The sequence below is a fragment of the Centruroides vittatus genome, unplaced genomic scaffold, assembly GCF_030686945.1.
Source record: "Centruroides vittatus isolate TY-2023 unplaced genomic scaffold, ASM3068694v2 contig_193, whole genome shotgun sequence".
Lineage (NCBI taxonomy): Eukaryota > Metazoa > Arthropoda > Arachnida > Scorpiones > Buthidae > Centruroides > Centruroides vittatus.
The window spans coordinates 407,035-427,073 of NW_027121185.1; the positions used below are offsets into that span (position 1 = coordinate 407,035).

Genomic DNA, 20,039 nt, shown 5'->3' on the forward strand with positions numbered 1-20,039 from the left:
CGCATTCTGCACGCTGCTTCTTGTCTTGTTTGCTATTTTTAACAATAAATTCTTTATTCTGATATGCTTGGGTTTGGAAACTCATACAAATTAATAATTTCGCAATAGACAGTGGCATTGATCGCGCGCTGTTTTTTATTCTTTTTAATGCTGTTTTTGCTGCCTTTTTTTCTGTTTCAGCTTTGACGACAGCAGTTCTCTCAGCAGTGGCATCAGCGATACAATTGCAGAACTCAGCACAGACGACAATCTGACTGGTTCTTCCGTCAGCTCGGATAATAACCCGTATGGAAGCTTGAAAAGGCCGAATCGAGAAGAAGAAAAGGCATCCTCCATCACTTCCATCAAAGAAGGCTCCAAGAAGTCTCAAACCAGCCGCGCAGACACTCAAAGGGGATCCAGCAAGCTGAGCAGGAGCGGAAATGTTAAGAAAACGGACAGCTCCATGCAGACGGAGTCCAGCGCCTTTCATCACATGTCCTCCTCCTCTTGGAAGAAGTATTTGCAGCAGCACGAGCGGCACACCCCGCGTGAATCTAGAAGTCCCGAGTTGCGTTACGAAAGAGGAAAAGATGGTGACATTAACAGGAATAAAAGCTGTATGGGGAGCACATCCGGTCGTAAAGTACCCGCGGAAGTGGACAAGAAACACAAAGTTCTGAGCGTCAAGTCATCCGAATTGGGGTACTTCAGCCGAGGGTGATAACCTAAGCGACGGTGGGAGCCCTAGAATTGTAAGAGGGAGCTGCGAGTCTCTCCCGCAGAGTTTCAGAACTGAGAAGAAGGTGCAAGGTCTGAGACCTAGCGTGATCTCCTCTAATTTGACTAAACGACCCACTAGCGCGTGCAGCATGAACTCCAACGGCAGCATTAAGAGTAGTAAGCTTTCCAAGAAAGAAGAACCGCACTACGATAGCGTGGATTTCATCCGCCCCGTTTTGAGTTCCATCCCCAGGATGGGTAACGGCTCACCCTCGAAAACACTAGAAAGAAAAGGTAAAGTTAAAGTATGCGCTAACACTCAGACTACCCAAGAGTTGCATGGGATTGGAGCGCACTCGGATAGCGAGTATTGTACTTTAGACAAGAAGCACAAACCGTTCTCCATGACATCCCCCACTCTCAGTTTAAGAGATCGTCTCTCTATCAATCAGTCTCCTCAAAATTCGGATTATGTTATCCTTTCACGCGACAGAAATCCCCGCATTTACAAGACCACGTTGGACAATGATAATTATGTCAACATTGAACCGTTGACATCGACCGGTTCTCATTCCTATGCCTGGATACGTCACAGCCCCGGTACCTCCGTGTCGGCTCCTAGTCAGAGGAACTATAACAGTCTTCCGGAAACGGAAAGTTTGGATTCAATTTCTTCTGCTCCTGTTGGAATGCATGGTCAGGTAGGTGTATACCACATTTCTCAATTGATACACTACATTAAATTACCCATTATTCGCCATTTATATCTATATTCTTCCCCACTTTTTAATGGGTATCAGAGAGATGATATAAATAACATCTAGAGACGTTACGCAATATACGTATTACACCGTAACTATACATTTTACGACGCAGTAGGAGCTTAGATAAACATGTTATACGGCAGTTAGACCCCTTTCCCTGTTTGATAGATAAGTTATATTACCATTACATAGATTATACAGCAAACAGATGCGGTACATTTCTGATAAACACTTAATTTTTCGCAGAAATTTTATATTGTAACAATAGATAACGTCTTCACGTATAGATAAATACGTTAAAACATAAATTCTACACGTGTACAAGTTTTGTTTGTCCTTATTTCCTGCAAGGTTTTTACTGTTAGACAGACTATTTTACATACATGATTGATGATGATAATCTACAGATAAACACATTACAACCTCTATACGTACACAAATTACTTTACGATGAGCTTTACAGTCTCGTTAGTTTTGCAAATTAACATGTATACCAGAAGATAAGCGTAACATATTAAATCAGCTTATATTAAAACACAGCTGGAACCATCAATTAAGTGTAAACACGTGATTTTTTTAAAACTTTCCTCGTGTGATAAACTGCATAGAGTTAGACATTATAAATAAAAAAAAACAGGTAGAGGAAAAAGAAAATAGACGATCTTTCGGTGCTGATCATAGTGACGTGCACAATCAATAAAAAAAAGGGCAGTTCCTGTATTATCAGCTGTTCAGTTTAGAACTTATTAAAACAACCAACTCGTGTCGATGACCTAACACCACTTTGGCTTTCTGCCATACCTGCTTCACTACTCTCACCTTTATTATTACATTTTTTTTTCCTCTTTCCTCCCCTCTACCTAAGCCATATAAAACTCTGTATTAACTTCTTAAAACCCCTCCTCTTTCGGTCATTAATCACGCCATTTGGTGTTGTCTCCAGCAATGAACCACTCTCCAACTTTAAAAACATACCTCCAGAATGAGGTTCGCGGTTCGGGGCATTGTTATTTAATTTCCAGAAACTTCTACGCTCGGATGAATCACGTGATTGGGTGTCACGTCGACGGTGCCGCATACTTTTGCATAGTTACTCCGCTTGGGATTGGAAAAATGCATTAAAGAAGCGCTTAAAGAGGGACCAAATATCTGTTTTAATTATACCTGCACACCATTTTATGGCTTTGTTATCATTGTCCGATAATAAAAGCTTAAGTTTCGTGCTTTAATCGTTATTCTGTTTCTATTACCAAGAGTAGATTCGTATGCTTTACGTTTAAATTACACACAAAAAACCTTTAGGAGAAAGGTACAGAAATTTATCTTCCTCCCTCCTCTACGTACTAAACTACATCTACACCCAAGTTTACTAACTTCGCCCCAGTTAAACAATATTCAAAAGCAATAACAATGCGTTAACTGGCGTTTATACTGTAATTTAATGTTACTGAGGCTTTTATTATATACTTATCTATTCAACAGGGGTCATCGTCGTATTACTATCCTCTTTCACCTGTGAATACGTCACTTCCGTCGTCTAATTCGTCCGTTTCTCACGCCAGTGGCAGGAGTTCTGGTGGGTCATTCTCACACTATATGGGTGGTCTACTGAATAAAATGGGCAATAAGGAAGATGAGAGTAAGTACGAAAATTAGAAAAAGAAATGGCGGTGTACAACAGAAGTATTGATATTGATCAATACCCCTTTTTTTCCTTGTAGTTCATGGTTCTGCCCTTTCACTCGTCTCCACCACTTCATCTATTTACTCTTCGGTATGTATTTTATTTATTTACTGGTTTATTGCTAAAATATACAAAATTTTCGAAGATTTTCTTGCTACCAAACACGAAAAACATAAATACATTTGACATAGTCGGATATAATTAGTTTACCTTACGCTATATCGCGATTTTAATCGACGTCGTGACTGAAGGATAAATTACGTTATTGGACAAAGTAAATGCTATCTTAACACTCGTTTTAACGTGTAGAATAATAAACAATTTCCGCTTATAACGCCGGTATTAATACCATAAAATATTGTTTACTCAATTGAGATTTTGCTTCGAATTACAGAGCGAAGGAACCTTGTTTTAAGCGCGATATAAATTACAATTTCTAAAAAAGATATTCGAAATTTATTCATTAAAAACTGTTCCCTCTCAATATCGAAATCACTCTACAAACAAATAGTACATCGCGTGTAACGTTTCCTGCAATATCATCTCGAGGAAATGATTGATTACTAGAAAAGTTATAAGCAATGCAATTATGTGAGAAACGGATTGCTATCATCTGTACTGTACAAGTAGAAACATCTGCATTTTTTTAAAGCTTAATTTTTTTCTCCTTTCTTTAAATTCTTAGTGAATTTTCAGTGTTTCATACATTAAATTCGCTACTCTTAACAAAACATTGCTTTTATATTTACGCTGCTTTGACGTATAACACTGCACGTATGTATTTTGTACGCTACACTTCGCAATGGTTTCTAAAGGCAACAATAATCTGTTCCCTCCTCTGTAAGATTAATTTGTTTACATATTTAACTTATATGTCTGTATTCATAACGTATCCATATATAAGCTAGTGTGTCATTAATTACTAGTCACACGTGTTTACACACGGCTATTTAATTAACAAAGTAATGTAATTTATAAAAATTTACATTCTTCTGTAACAACTCAATAGAAAGTTTCGAGCAATAGAGAAAATTCTGAGTGTTTTCTTACTGTATTTTTAGTGTTTACATTGTTAAAACATATACTATAGGTGTTTAAGTAGGTAAAACACACACAACACACGCCCCAACATACAAACACCCACGCGAGACACCAAAGTAAACTGCTTAATGATTTCTATCCACAAAATAAATGAAACACACAAAAAAATGTTTGCCGAAATTGATTTCTTCCTCGAACGGCTGCCATCTTGAATCGACCATCTCTTATCTTACGTTTCATACTTTAATTACGTTGTAAAATTATGTGTTAACTCACACATAAAATGCTTACAAATTACGGGTGTTGATAGAGGTTTGATTTAAAATTCTAGTTTTATTTGCTTAAGTTTTTATCCCTCATTCTCAGCCACACTCGTGTTTAAATGTATTATTTCTAATCACTATTATTTTATTGAACACATCGTTAACTCTTCATCTTCATCTTCATACCAGCTAACAATGAAGATTGTAGCAATAATGACGTAAGATCAAGACGTAAATAACGGAGGGTCGAATCTAACATCTATTTCTGTTCTTCTATAACTCTTCCCATTCAATCTCGTCCCACTTTCTTGATTTGATCTTTCTATCCACCCCTAAATCTATTTCCCCATAGTTCTAACTCTAAAGCCACCTTGGGTATTCTTCCTTCTCTATCCTCATCAAGGAGGATAGAAAAAGAAAGAATACCTAGAGAGTAAAACGTATCGAACTATTGTTATTGGTGGGATCACGCAAGAAATTAGCAAGAAAATCGAGCGTGGTTGAAAATTTCACCAATTAAGCATTTTTATGGTGTATATTATATTAATTAACCGAAAGAAAACAAAAATGATTAGATTACAATAGGTTTTGTAATAATTGACACTTATACGTACGTACCTGAAGTACGGACTCTAGACAGTAGAATAACACAAGCACATGTTAAGGAGTTTGCCACTAAAGACTAGAAGGAGAAATTCTTCTAATCAGAAAAGAATTGAAGATGAGCACCTTCATCAAGATAAACAGATCGTTACGTCGCGGGAAATAACATTTTAATCTTTATTTACTCGGTAATTAACACACAAAATAAAGTCTATAAACAGGATTTAACAGGTGACAAATTTGACAATAATATTAATAATTAAACTGAGAACTTAACCGAAATTATGTCGTTCCGCCATGTTATTGAATAATACACATCTACACTCGTTAATATAATAATAATAATAATAAAAAGTGGAGTAAACTACACTACAATAAGGATTGCATTTATGATAATGGCCGCCATTTTGAATAGGTCATACATTGCACTTTCTTCTTTAATGATAATTTATTCACTAATTATACATGAGAATTAATAAGATAGAAGTATTAAGTTATAGAATTCATTTTTGTTTGTAGCCATTTTGAAATTTTATGTGGGCTACTTCATTAATTTTAATACGGATTGTAGATAAAGTTTTTAGAAAAAAAAAACCTAAGATTTCTGCAGCTGAAAGTTTGTAAAAATGAATGATAATGGCCTTCAGAAACTACAGTTGCCTTCAGAAACTTTAACTAAGTTTCTCTCAGAAACTGCAGTGATAATTGAATTCGTAAATTATAGCAAAGTTACCCTCTGATTCTGTAGCGGGGCGGTTGAATTTATAAACTGCAGCGCGTTCATTTTTAGAAACTATAGTGAGGCTGCCCTTGAAAACTGTAGCGACCTCAGAAATTGTGGTGAGGTTGCCTTTGAAAACTGTAGTGCCCTTAAACTGTAGAAAAGTTACCCTCAGAAAGTATAGCAAAGTTGCGTTTGGAAACCATAGCACCAAATTCGAAGATTTTTACGAATTTTGGCGTGACGTACGAAAAACGTCAATTCGTAAACGTCACGCGACGACGTCATTTATGGGAAAGCAGATCAAATTTAAAAAAATTCCTGCTATTTCCCAGGCGGAAGAGAAGCAAGCTCACGAAATCCGGAAACTGAGGAAGGAACTGGACCACGCTAACGATAAAGTGGCCACTCTGACCTGCCAGCTGACTACTAACGTGAGTCTTTTAATATCCGATATTTTTAACCTTGGTCTCCTTTAAAAATTAATTAAAAATCCCATCGCTACGCTTAAATAATTTATTATCCCGGCTTTAAAACTAATCCTAGAGGTTTAAAAGCCAGTTAATCCCCTCAGATTTATCGGCGTCGCCACGGTAACCTGGTGAATAATTCCCCTGTGGCGTCGCCTTGCGGTCGAAAATATTTTGGTGTCGTGACGTCATCGACGATATATTTTAATTCGCTATTGGATGTATTTTTCCTTTATTCAGTGGCTCCATCTGTCGACTTTGAATCCAACCTTAATTAATAAATTTTATATTCTTTAAATATATTACTAATGGAATTTTTTAAATATAAAGAAACTTAATACAAATACTTTTGAGCCTTTTATTTATATAAAAAAAATATTCTTCGAAATAAAAGTTAAATTACCTGCCACATAATAATGATTTAAATTTGTCAATTTTAATAACGATAGATGGCGCCACGTGAACATTATAATATTCGTTCTTATCCCTATTATTTAAAAAAAATATACATTATTTTTATTTCACACAAATTTTCTACTATATTTAAAACATTTCTTAATAGGGAAAGTAAATAAACAAATATATATGTCTGGCACAAAGTGGCGTCCTCTGTTGTGTATCTAAGATACTAACATAAATAAAATTAGGCCTGTTGCCTACAAGCAGTTTTATACTCACCTTTAATATAAATTACCGCCTGTCTTATATTTGTCTTATGTTATTATGCGGAAGCGTTATATAAACAAGTACAGTACTTATGACAAAAAAAAACCGCTGTTATTCACGAAGACAGGAAGTGCCGAATGATGACGTCACAGAGAGACGTTCTTAGAATGAAACTGTTAAACTCTTCTGTCTGTCGCTATACAAATGCTTTTATGAAAAAATCTCATCTCATTTAATTCTCGCTGTAAAAATCACTAAATCTTGCTTAGTTGTGTCTCGCTTTTTCGCATGTTTCGTTATCAGCAGTCACTCGAAAGTCACGTGATTGGGTCGGGCCCTTCTTTTCGTTTTAGGAATTTATAGAAATTATAGCAGTTTAAAAGATTAGATGTGTAGAGTGAGCTGCGGGTGTGTAGAAGACCAAGCGTTAAGGCCAAGGAACCCTATGTTAAAATCACGTGACGGTTTCCTCCTCTCTTTTTTATTTATGAGGCGTCGGCTAATCCTATTAATGCGATCCAGTCGAGTAAGACGAATTTTGTGTAAGTCGTCCTCTTCTCCCCCGCGAGAGTTTTAAGTTGGAAGAGTTTCGCCCTCTTTCCCACCACGTTAGTGACGGCAACAATACCCCCGTGTCTTCCGGATGACAAATTACGACCGTACGCGAGTGGCAGCCCGGGACGAACCACAGGGGGGCGATCGAAACATGTACGAGGGTGGGGTTCCGAAATAAAGTGAAGCACGGGGTGCGCGCATATCGGCATAATTAAGCATCTGGTCCATCGTCTTATCCATTCGTAAGCACGCTGCGCGCTTGCGTCGATGCCTGCGCGTCGAAGGTCGACGTCCACGCACCTGTTTGTCGGGGGGCCCGATTCGCTCGGTCGGCACCGTCCGGTCACGTGAATCGAATTAAAGGTTTTGCGTACAGGTCACGGGACAGATATACCTTAATTACTTATCCGAGATTGCTTTTTTCGGGGGAACGCAGGAGGATATCCGCTCCGTCGGCCGTTACTTCGCCACGCTCTAGGTACGAGGGTCCCGGTAATTGCTTACTTCCTGCCTCCATCTTCACCTTTTAGTTAATTCCCCGAGCATCTCTTCACACGTCCTTGACTCGTCGCGGTCGGTTTTTCCACGGTTTTGTTTACAGTGCGCCCCGCCCTCATCTTCACTCCTCCGCTCGAACACGTGGGCCTCTTCCGCGCGCCGCATGGCGTGACGCGCCGTTCAGTCGTCCCCGATCCGACCGACCGGACGGCGCGGTGTAGTGCGCGCGTCGCACACCAGATGACGCGAGGTGGCGGCGGCGCACGGACCACGTGACCGCTTGAGCCCGGGAGTGTTTATTCCTAGACGGCACGACGGGCAAGATGGTGGCTGCGGCGTCGCTCTCCACTCCTCGGCCTTAGTCACCTGGTCGAGATGAGTCACCCGGAGCGGACAATGGATAGACGATAATGTCTTACCTGCGGCACAGCTTCACGTTGCCGCATCGCAAGAAGGAGAAAGTCCCGGAAAGGGCCGCCCCCCAGCTGACGTCGTCTCGTTCGGAGTTGGTGCTGTACCGGGCCGAGAAAACGGGAGCTGAGTATTATGGCATTGACAGGCTGGAAGATGCACCCAGCAGGTACGTCCAGCCCGATTTCTACGGAGGATATCCTCTGCCCGACAAGCCTCAAGTGCCCGAAGTCACGTGTCGCCCGAAAGGCAGCGGCATACCCGTCCGTCGTCGGGGTGCCGTGGCCGTTCAGCGAATGTGCCAGACCCTCAACAGGAAGAAGAGCGACGGGTCTTACCTGCGCCGCCAACCCGTCCACCCTCCTCCTTCCTCTCCTCCTCCTCCTACTCCCCCCGTGCAACGTGAGGCACCTCTGGTCAAAAGTCCCGTCCACTGTTGTTGCGGAAACGGGGGTGTTTACCGCGTCAACCTGCACTGTTGTCACCAGATGGAACCTCTGTGGGAAGCGGAAACGTCTGTTAACTTCCGTCCGACCAACGGCACCGTCAATTGGTACGATCGCAAGTTACGTCATCGATCGTGCCCTTCTTTTCAAGTAAGTTTTAAAGCCGGTCGACGGCTTGTTTTCCATCTCGGTAGCTAAGGCTACGGATAAAGCTCAGTCACGTGACCGGCGGGGAGTGGCAGGTTTCTCTCTCTTTTCAAAAAGTACCCTCCCCGGATCGGACTGTGCCCCACTTTCCCTAAGAGAGTAATTGTGCCTCCGACCTTACGCGCGCACAATAGCCCGTCAAGGACGCGGTCGAAAACTGGACCCGCCGCGTCGTGTCGGTATAAACGATTGTGTCATGTGACGAGGAGGAGGCAGTCTTCGGGAAGAAGAAGAAAAAAAAGAAAAGACCACCCGATCGACTTCCTGATTAAATTTTTAAGATGGGTGCAGGAACTCGTAACCTTTCTTTCCCATTACAATTTTGCCTTTGTTTGAAGTTCGCCACCCGGCCGGGGTTAGGATTTAACTTAGCGAGGACCCTCGGAGTGAAATTTCGCACACAGACATACACACGCACACACACCCTCTCGAACAATGGCAATGAGTCTTGGACCCTCTCCATCACTCGAATAAAGCCCGTTGCAGTTCCAAGAAGTAAATATAGCCTTTAAGGGGACAACGACTGGAGTGCGACTATGTTTGGCTGCTACTCGCATCAGTCAGCCATGACAGATGGCCGCCATGACGTCGTATCACGAGCGCCTTGACCCTGGTCACGTTTCCCTATTGACCCCCCCGTTTCAATCTGGTTCCCTTTCATGAATGGAAAGCATCACAGTAGATGTCTGATCGTGCCAGATAGATCTCGCTCTTAATTTCTAGGAAACTGCAGATGGTACATTTGTCCCGAATATTTTTTCCCCTCTCCCTCGCTCTCTCTCTCTCGTCTTTCCTCTGCAGGGGTTGTAGAAGAAAAAAATAACAGAGGGAGGAAGCTTTAAATAGATATGGGAATTATGTTGCCGTCTGCAACACACTCTTGTATTAATCCTGCAGCAATAAATAGGGTTTCTATGGCTCGAATTTACTTTCTAGTACTCCATTAAGAGCGTGGTACTTTGTCTGTCCTTACCATTAACAGTAGAAATATTGTAATAATTTGGCAGTGTTCTGACGATATTTGGCCCCTACGAAATTTATCTTCCACCTGAACTAATTTAAGGCTTCAAAGTTTGCGACTGTTTCCCTTAACGATGAGGGCTTTACTTAGGTAATTTATTGCCTGATTGTAAGAAAATATCTAAATTGGCTCTTGTTAACTTAAAGCTGTCTAAATTTAGTTTTGGAACACTAAATAGAGGGTTAATTAGGTGGCAATAAAATCTTCAAACTTGTGATCTTTCCGAAAATAAAAATAAGAAGGAAATTCTTGAAATTTAAAATTTTTAAATGTAATTTGGCTCGGACTTATTATATTAAAAAAAAAAATCCCTACAGTTTGGGGAATTTGCTATTTTCGAATATACTCGATAAAATAGCTTAGTATTTTATGGGGAAAAATTGGAAATTTTCCCTGCATTTGCATAAAATTGGGAAATTTTTGTCTCCTAAAATCCAACTAACTTTCACCATTTTTATGATATACAAATTATGCCGACGCTCTAAAAATTTCCTACTTTTTCCTTTTTTCCCATTTTTTCCCCTATAAAGATGTAGGGAAAATTTCGTAATTTTTTTTTTTTTTTGGATGACTTACGATATTTTTAAATTCAGAGAAAGTTTTTACCCTTTTTATACTACGGACGAATATTTCGAGGGTCAAAAATTTCCCAAATTTTTCCCTAAAATGCACCAGAATAATCCCCAAATCAGAAGCAAAACTAAACTTTATTTAACTTCAGAGAATTTCTGGAACCATTCCTAAGAATTTAAAAAACTGTAAATAAATACTTTAAAACATATACTTATTGCCCAATTCCCTAGATTATTAATTTGTTTACGACGAAGTATTTAATTTCTTTAAAAATATCCCCACTCGTGCTCTCTGAGGAATTTTAAATCCAGAGGGAGAAGCTCATTAAGTATTAACATTTGCAAGATTACGAGCTAAGACGTTAATTTAATAATTAAGTTCTTCCAGATGTTCTTCCCCTCCTTGATGGTTGCAGTCTTGTGTTTGGCCAGCGTCAAGGGGTTTTCTGCTGCTCCAATCAACTAATTTTTCTAAATATTATTCGTCGGATGGCAGACCACATACCGTTACTCTCTGGTCGAAAGGACGATGAACTTGCAAGGTTATGACAACAGCAAATTCCAACATTAAACTTTTTCGTAACTATAAATAGTTCACTTGGTCTGCTTAATTATTTAATTTGTTTTTTTAATGATTACGGATCAGTTCCCTCCCCTTCTTTATGTTTTAGTTTTTTTTAAATAAAATTTTGACCTTTTTGTGGGTACATTCGTGTGTGTGAATTCAACCGTAAAATCTGGCATTTGTGAACTTACTCATAAAAAATGTCCCTGAATCTATTACATATTAAAAAGGGATATTCTCGAATATACCCATTAACAGGGATATTCCTGAATATACTTATTAGCAGGAATGTTCTTGAATTTACTCGTTAAAAAGAAATATTTCTGAATTTACTCATTAAAAGAGGACATCCTCTGTTAATAGGTAATTTTTTTTTTAATTTACAAAATACCTTGCTTTTCCATCAGAAAAAGGGATATTGTCACAGCAATTTTGCCACCAGAAACTTTTTGCATGTAATAGGGAATTAGCCTCAATTATTCTGTTAATGTAGGAATGTAAAGGCTATAGAAAGTAATTTTTAAACGGATTATTTTTGCTGCTAGTTAATTCAATTTATTTCGAGGAAATTTAGAAAATAACACTTCTACCAAATTTACTTCATTTTTAATTTCATACGAGTGAGAAATTATTCTGTTTACTAACTAAATTTATTTATTGACGGGAAATTTCTCTATCAGTAAATAAATTTAATTACTAAAAAGGGAAATTTTCCTATCAGCAAATGAATTTAATTAGTAAAAAGGGAAATTTCCCTACCTACTTACTGAACGTATCATATGGTTGGAAATTTTTCTATTTCGTAGAGAAATTAGAAAATCTGTATTAGATACTTTCGTGTAGGGAAATTGTCCTTTCTACTAATTAAATTTATCGGTAGGGAACTTTTGGCAATTGAAGTAAAATGCAGTTTATAGCTATACAGAAAAATTATTTTGTCTGTAGGGATATTTTAAGTAAATTCCCCATGCTCCTACAAGCAATAACTTTGCTTAAAATTTTTTTAATGACATTAAATAAGACTTGTTGCTCTTACAATTACATATATAAATAAGTGGAGTATCTATTATAAAGGAGAGAATCGTCATCCTCTTTAACGAAGGAGGGGGAAGAAATACAAGTTGCTCTGGTAAGCGTGGAGCCATTCTATGTTGTATTTATGACACTCAGTAATATGATAAGTGTCAAAATTTCTGTAGGAGGTCCGTTTAATAACACACTCCACGGTGCACCACCTTGAAATGGTGCCAAGTTTTCTCCCTCCCCCTTGAAAATAACCATGCCGGAAATATGCAGCTCTCTAGAATAAATATGTTAACTTATAAAAGGAACAAACAATAACTCGGGGTAGGGACATTTTTTTACCCTCTGAGGGTTATGCTAAATGTTGGTAGTAGCACTTAACCTTTGAAGATGTTGTAAGAGGATAATTTAATATCCAAAACCTATTTCCTTAATTGAAAGAGCTAACAGTAGGGGAAATTTCCCGATTGTTCTTTCTATTATTCTCTTTTTTTGTTTCCTAATTGGATTATTAAAAGTTATTTCGTAACATCTTCCTAAGTCTTGGCAAAAGAGAGAAAATAATTGAGTTTTAATTACTTAACTGTTTTATTTGATCATTAAAAAAATTTCTAAGAATATTTTTAGTTTTTTTTTTGGTAATTTTTTAGATGTTTTCGTGTACGAATAGGGTTTTTATAGAAGGGAATGGTGTAAGATTATTTGAAGGTTAAAGTTTACTATTTATTGAAAGTAAAATTAAAAGGATATTTCGGTTTATGGTGTGTAAATCGAGTGACTTTGCGAAATATACCGATAAAATGTTTAGGGATAAAAATATCGCTGTGGGGAAAATGTTATAAATAGGGATTTTTTGTAGTTTATATTATATGAGTATTATGAGCCTGAAAGTGTCCATTTTAAAGATTTTTCGAGATAGGGAATTTTCGGGATAGGCAAATAGGGATTTCTCTCGACGAAATAGAGAAAAGGAAAGCTGGACGAAAAACTCGTTTCGGTGAAAAATAACCTTGAAACCCGGCTGGGGAAAATTCCCTATTTTCTCAAGCGAAACATCCCTGAACACGAAAAGTTCCTGTTTGTTATGGGGAAAATTCCCTGTGGGTTTATTATATAAAGATCCTTGTATTTTAATCACTCACGGACGGTTCCCCGAGAATGATTAAAAGTAAATACGGATATTGCGAAGAGATGAAAGCTGTCCGAAGTTTTGTCACTGCAATAATTACTTCACATCACGGCGTCATTACTATTTTTTACTTCACCAAGCAGAGGGAGTGGGGAAAAAAGAGCGTGGAGCTGCTGCTTCTAGTATTTGTCAACATACTCGATAGGGAATAGCCATCTGGTGCATGCCCCGCACCACAAATAGACACCCGATGCTCTGTCTTGAATCAGCCATGCGAGTCGTCACGTGATGCACCCATACACGTCATGACGTCACCGTCTGAAGTACTGTATTTACAACTCCCTCAGCAGTTACACGCGCAATAAGAAAGGACTTTACACAAAAACTCGCCAAGAATAAAGTTAATGTACGTCGATTTAGCTTCGTTTAATTTAATTATCCTAAAGCCGGAGGGGGGAATGTTTGTTTATTCCGTAATATAAATCGTCCATGACCTATATGGTAAGTTTCTGGTGTGTGTGTGTGTGTGTGAGGGTGTGAAACGTGCAGGGACAGGCAAAAAGCGCCAAAAAATGCTACTGTAGCTTAGCTTTTTTTCGTTTTTCTTTAACCCCCATGAAACTTAATTCTTAACTCGTTTATACTGTACACCCCTGTACAGGAGCTGTTCGAGGAACTTGCCTGTGGGAATATTTTTCTTGCGAGGCAAGTGACTCATCACGTGCAGAGAAAAAAAACAGGTTGCACAATAATGTTATGAAGAAAGGAGTGCATTTAGTTGGCATCTAAATGGTTTATAAAAGTGAAAGAGTCTCTCGTTTGTTGAAATCATCAAAGGAAAAATAAAAAATAAAAAAGAAGAATTTAATTTACGATGGCTCCTTTTTATTATATTGCACAGTAGCGGATAATAAGCATAAAAGATTACATCTTTACATGCAAATTCCATCTCGCTACACACGTAGAATCTAGGATTAACAACACGATTCTTGTTGTAGGAATTTTATCTTTTGTCACGTGTACTTCAGGAGGAAGATTTTGATGGGCATTCTTTGCAGGCAAACTTTGAAGCATCCAAAATTGCAATTTATAAAGTACTTACTAACTACATTTTACACGTTGTCATTGTTTCAGAAATTGTTTTTTATTTCTTTTTTTCGTAGTGTGATACGTAAAATGCTAGTAGAGCACATTCGCTACCTGGAGCCAAATTACAGGTTGCAACCAGATTAGAGTCAAAATAACAGGTTGCATTGGAACTATGCAGTTAGTATCATCCATGCAATAGTCTAGAGGTGTAGTTTTTTGCGCTAATTCATGGCTTCTTTCACCTTCACCAAATCCTACCGTGTTTTGCTCTCGTATACCACGTTACAGAGCAAATTTCCTTCAGAAATTTGGAAATTTATCTACCCCTTTGTACTGTTAAGAGGTATTAACCAACTCGATACTTCCATAATAAAAATTATTATATCTTTACAAGGTCAACTAGGTTTTCTACAGGGGTAACAATTGTATAATGATTATTATTATACAGTATTACTGACTGTTATTTATAATGATTAGTCATCCCGACTGTTTTTTTTTAAATATTACTAATGACATGCCGAAGTAAATATAATTTATGTAATTCTAGTATTTGTGGTATTCCTGTAAGAATTTTTTTAAATATGTTGGTATAATGCCCTGTAAATTGACTCTTCTTAAGGTGATTTTTTTTTTCGTTTTTAATTTGGTAGTGTGCATAAATATATATTTGGAATTGAAACAATAAAGTTTGGAATGTCAAATTTGCATTCGCGTGAAAAAGTTTACCATTTTCTGTCGTTCGTGTTTGTTTATTGTTGCTATTTTCCTAGCGTGTATTTTGAGTGTGTTTAGTGCATTTTCTACAGCATTTTTGGGGATGTTAATTGCATGTTCTGTAGCCCATTCTGGAGGGTGATTATTGTATTTCCTGTAGCTCCGGTTTTGAAAGTGTTCATTGTATTTTCTATAACCCGCTTCGAAGCAATAGACGGTACTGCCATCCATTACACTATGTAAAATACATCCTTTCTTGTACTTAAGCGCATAAAAAATTAAATTATCGATAGAAAAACTCAGATTTTTTAAAAATTTTCAACCTGTTAAGAAGTTAAAAAGAAATCAGTCTAGACAAGTATATAACCGCGTAAAAGTCGTTATAAATGCACTAAATATCTGTATATAAAGCTTAAATATACAACAAATATATCAATTATTGTATATTTTTTCTATCAAGTGTAACATTCACTTGCAAGACTTGCTGCGGTTGTGCAAGAAGGCAGCAAAAATTGTTTAGATAACGCTATCACAGTTCGAGCGATACTAATTGATGTAAACAACAAGGGGGGCTGCAGCTCTATCACTCTATCAATCATATCAGTTTCTTAAAATGATTACTTTACTTCCTTTTCATTCTTTTCCTATCTACATCGACAAAGACACAGATAATTATTTTATTTTATATGAAAAAAAAAATTCAAATTTAAAAATTAATCCGTTATTATCTTGCAGGCACACATGGTTGCTGCATTCGAACAGAGTCTATCCAATATGACCAGCAGACTGCAACACTTAACAGCCAGTGCGGAACAGAAGGTTTGATCATTGTTTTTTATATCTAAAAAAAGAAAAAAATGAACATTTTACTTGATTTTCCTACATTTTCATACACTTTTACGAGGGTAGAACGGGGGAAACAGCTAACAAACTCGCGTTTTAGTTACGAAACGTTGATCTATCGGTTTCAAATGTCATTGCTGTGTTTACTCTGTCCAAGATTAATCACTCGAGTACTTAACCTTTGCAGAATTTCAGCTGGTAGAGCACAAAATTGCGAGTAGATAATTAGGAATCGATCGTTAGACACGACGATTTTTCGCCGAAATAAATCAGAAATCCCATTCCTTCTCTGTTATTTCTATCTAGACACATAAAACTTACCATCTGCTTCCTTTTTTTTACTGGTAATTTAGTGATGTAACTGATTGTTATCTAACAGTGTCAATTGTTATAAGTGTTTAGTGTCTGTAACTCTTCACTAAATTGAACCCTTTAATATTTACTCGCATTCGCTCACTTCTTATTGATAAATTGCTTTAATTCCTCGCAAAATATATGATTTGCCGTCACACCGAATCGCTCCTCGTCACACCGAATCGCTTTAAATTGTATTTTATAATCGAAAATTAAAGAAAAATACAATATTTTCCATTATAATTCTTTGGTTTTACATTGCTTCCAGGGATAAATTATGTCCGAATCACTAACTGAATTAATATTTTTTATATAAAATATGCTTAATGTATTCGCGAGTACGTGTGTCGGTCCGTTAGAATTCAAATAACTCGTGTCATTTTAGGAATATGCAGTATCATTATATAAGTAAATGTAAATAAACACTCAGCAAAAAAGTATAAATTCTGCTGAATTTAGCATTCTTTAGTTAGGTTCTTTCTGGCTTTTACTGTATTTTAATCTTGTAATTTAAGCATATCATGTTACCTTTCAAGAACAGATAAACAGACGTATTAGTGAGTCACCTGATATATATGCTAATAAAGTTTATTATCTTGATTTAGGCTCCATATTTGTTACAACTCATTGGAAATATATAAAAATTGTAAATTTTGGGGGGCAAAATTTAGAATTTTTAACATATTTCTGCGCTCGGTAGTGCATAAAATGCAAGACTTTACTGCATAATTTTATACACTTAAACGGCAAGTTTTTTCCCACCGGTTGCCACTAAAAAAACCGGTTCACACTGAACACAAATCAGAAAGATGATGTCCTGCTTGCGTCACTGTGACGCATATGTCGAAGTATTATTGGCTAAACGATTAAATTTTGTCATCTTTGACGTAATCATCGCATGGCGTGTGGCAATCGCCAACGACTAACTTAGTTTACACACGAAAACTTTCAAAATGGCGCTTCCACAACGTAGAAAAGGCTACTTTTAACTTCAGTAATTAGATACAGCAAGTAGAAGATATGAAATACAATAACGTTGAGACGTGAGTGTGGATGACAAACAAAAATTCAAAGGGTAGTCTAACAAAACACGCTCTAAGTCATTCATGTAACGTTGCTACTCCCTTCTTTAAAGTGGCCATATGTGAGAATAAACGCATAAAACAGGGATTATTTTACTTTATAGCACGTAAAAAGAAATAAATTTCTCTTAAATCTATGTAATTTTGCTTATTTTAATGTAAATGATGGGAATTTATATGATTTTTTTTGCAACTAATTTGCATTATTATCGATTCTTTCCGAAATTCAGCTTGTGGGATGCGTAAAGAATAAGCTTACAATGCATTTTTTGTATCGTTATACTTCATGTATTTTGCATTTTTTCCCCCAATTTAACTGCTAAATTTACTAACTTATCCAAAACATCTCACTAGACAAGTGTGTAACCCACAGAGGAGTTCTTAAATAATTAAAACGTAATAGCACACAAATACACATGCAGATATTCAAATTACTGTTACATACATTAATTATTTATTGGCGTAATTTGCATATATTAATTTCGATTTGCACATCTTCCAGGATTCGGAGCTGAATGAATTAAGAAACACCATAGAAGCCTTGAAGCAACAAAGTGCTGAAGCCGGCCTGACTAAAGTAGCACTCCAGTCCATGCAAGCTGTACAAAGAAGTATGGGTGTTCCTCCTAATTTAGCACGCCGTCATACTTTTAACACTACTAAAGACACTGGTGAGACTAACAAAAATCCTGACACATTCTCACATCTTTGTACCCTTCTTACAAGCTCTAGTCTCTAGAAGAACCTACTCCTTCTTAAACTTAGTCTCCTATAACACGAACTAACACACAACACAGGCGTTTATTTATTGTAATTTTAAGACAATGGTTTAATTTTCTGAACGTATACCCCACCCACAGCTCTGCAAGAACAACGAATATCGAGACAGCTGTCCACAGATTCCATGTCGAGTGTTAATTCAGCATCCAGTGCTTGCAGCGCAGCTAGCAATAATTCTGCTAAAAATGAGATAGAAGAAAACAAGAAAAAGAAGAAGAAAGGTTGGGTAGGTATACCCCTTTAAGGGTTTTTCATGCTTGTCTTAACATAATCGTCCACACTGCCGCAATTTATGGGTTCCAGTGTCAGGGGTGACGTTAATGTATATAATGTTCCATTACAGCTGAGGAGCTCATTCAGCAAGGCATTCACCAGGAGTAAAAAGAACAAGAATGGTTCTGTTTCCGACGTGGAAGACATACACAACTTCCAGTCCGATTCCTCCACGCCTAATTCACCCCTACTCGGGTCTCACCATATTAATGGCAACTGTAACGGACAGGGGATGAAGTCATCCCATTCTTCTTCGGCGTAAGATGATAGAAAACATCATATTTAACACATGTAGGGCTGGCAGACTTAAAATTTCGACCTTTCTTGTGTTAGGATATACGATAAGGACGACGAATCAGTACCAGAAATAGTTAAAGAGTTAAAGAAACAGTTGAGGGAGAAGGATCTTGTGTTGACAGATATACGCTTGGAAGCACTAACTTCGGTTCACCAACTGGAAAACCTAAAGGAGACTGTAAATAAAATGAGAGTGAGTTTGATTCTATATCTTACATTACTCTGGATAAACACTTCGTCCAAAGAAGGGAGAGAAACGGTTTTATCTCTAACATAAAAATGATTATTGTTCCTCCTAAGCGGAATTTATTGTCTAATCTTTCGCAAACACTCAAATTTCCCCCCTTTTTTGTTTCCTAGATGGAGATGATGAACCTGAAACAGGATAACGACAGATTACAGAAACTAGTCTCTAATAAATCTCTTAATTCATCCCAAAGTTCCCTACCCTTAAGAAACAGTCTAGACAGTTTAGATAAAAGATTAAGTGCTTCGGATTTCTCTGGTCCTTCTAGTATAGGTATGTATTATACTTTAAATAATTATTAAAATTTGTGGCCGCGTGACGTAAATTAAGGGGCTCGTTTCTAAAATTTATAAGTAAATTTCCATTTTATGTGGCATAAATTGTTTCATAAAGTTCTATTTACCTTTACACAAAATCTTTCGAGCTTTAGTGGAGATTTAATGCTAAAATTTGCACGTTTTAGTCACTTGTTTACCGTTTTTAAATTACGTGCTTGTCCGTCTAAACAAGTTAACTATACTAAACAATACGTTAGCACATCTGTTAGAGAGCACATATTAGTCTGTCTATGCAAGTTAAGTATAATAAACAACACGTTTGCATATTTGATAGGCAGCATAGTTTGTCTACACAAGTTAAGTATGGTAAACAACACGTTAGCACATCTGTTGGGGAGCAAAAAAACAGTTAAAATAAACAAATCGCCTCCTACGACAGGGAAGTAAGCATCAAAACTTCATATGTATCAGTATTAGAGTTAGTACAGGAAATTTTAGAAGCATCTATGGGAAGATAAAGTGACATTTCCATTAAATTAAGCTCTCAATTTTAGTATAACATGGACGTAAACAAGTGTTTTAAATCCTGCACATTAGCAACGAGGTTTTTTTTTTTTTTTTTTTTTTTTGGTGTGACATATAGGTTAGACACACGACACCAACTTAGATGAAGTTACAGTCATTTGTCAATTGTCAGCAACGTAATGCATTTCTGGATTAATGATTTAATGGTTCATCACT

General features: G+C 37.2%; 1 protein-coding gene across 1 annotated transcript in view; it reads left to right on the forward strand.

Annotated features, from left to right (window-relative positions):
- LOC136970384 (neuron navigator 2-like) overlaps window positions 1-20,039 on the forward strand; it is a 63,617-nt gene that overhangs the window by 38,597 nt on the left and 4,981 nt on the right. The window contains 11 exon segments of the mRNA XM_067264821.1: window positions 181-695; window positions 697-1,403; window positions 2,949-3,105; window positions 3,188-3,240; window positions 6,114-6,212; window positions 15,880-15,963; window positions 17,926-18,094; window positions 18,284-18,429; window positions 18,547-18,734; window positions 18,810-18,966; window positions 19,134-19,293. Coding sequence (XP_067120922.1) covers window positions 181-695; window positions 697-1,403; window positions 2,949-3,105; window positions 3,188-3,240; window positions 6,114-6,212; window positions 15,880-15,963; window positions 17,926-18,094; window positions 18,284-18,429; window positions 18,547-18,734; window positions 18,810-18,966; window positions 19,134-19,293 — 2,435 coding nt within the window.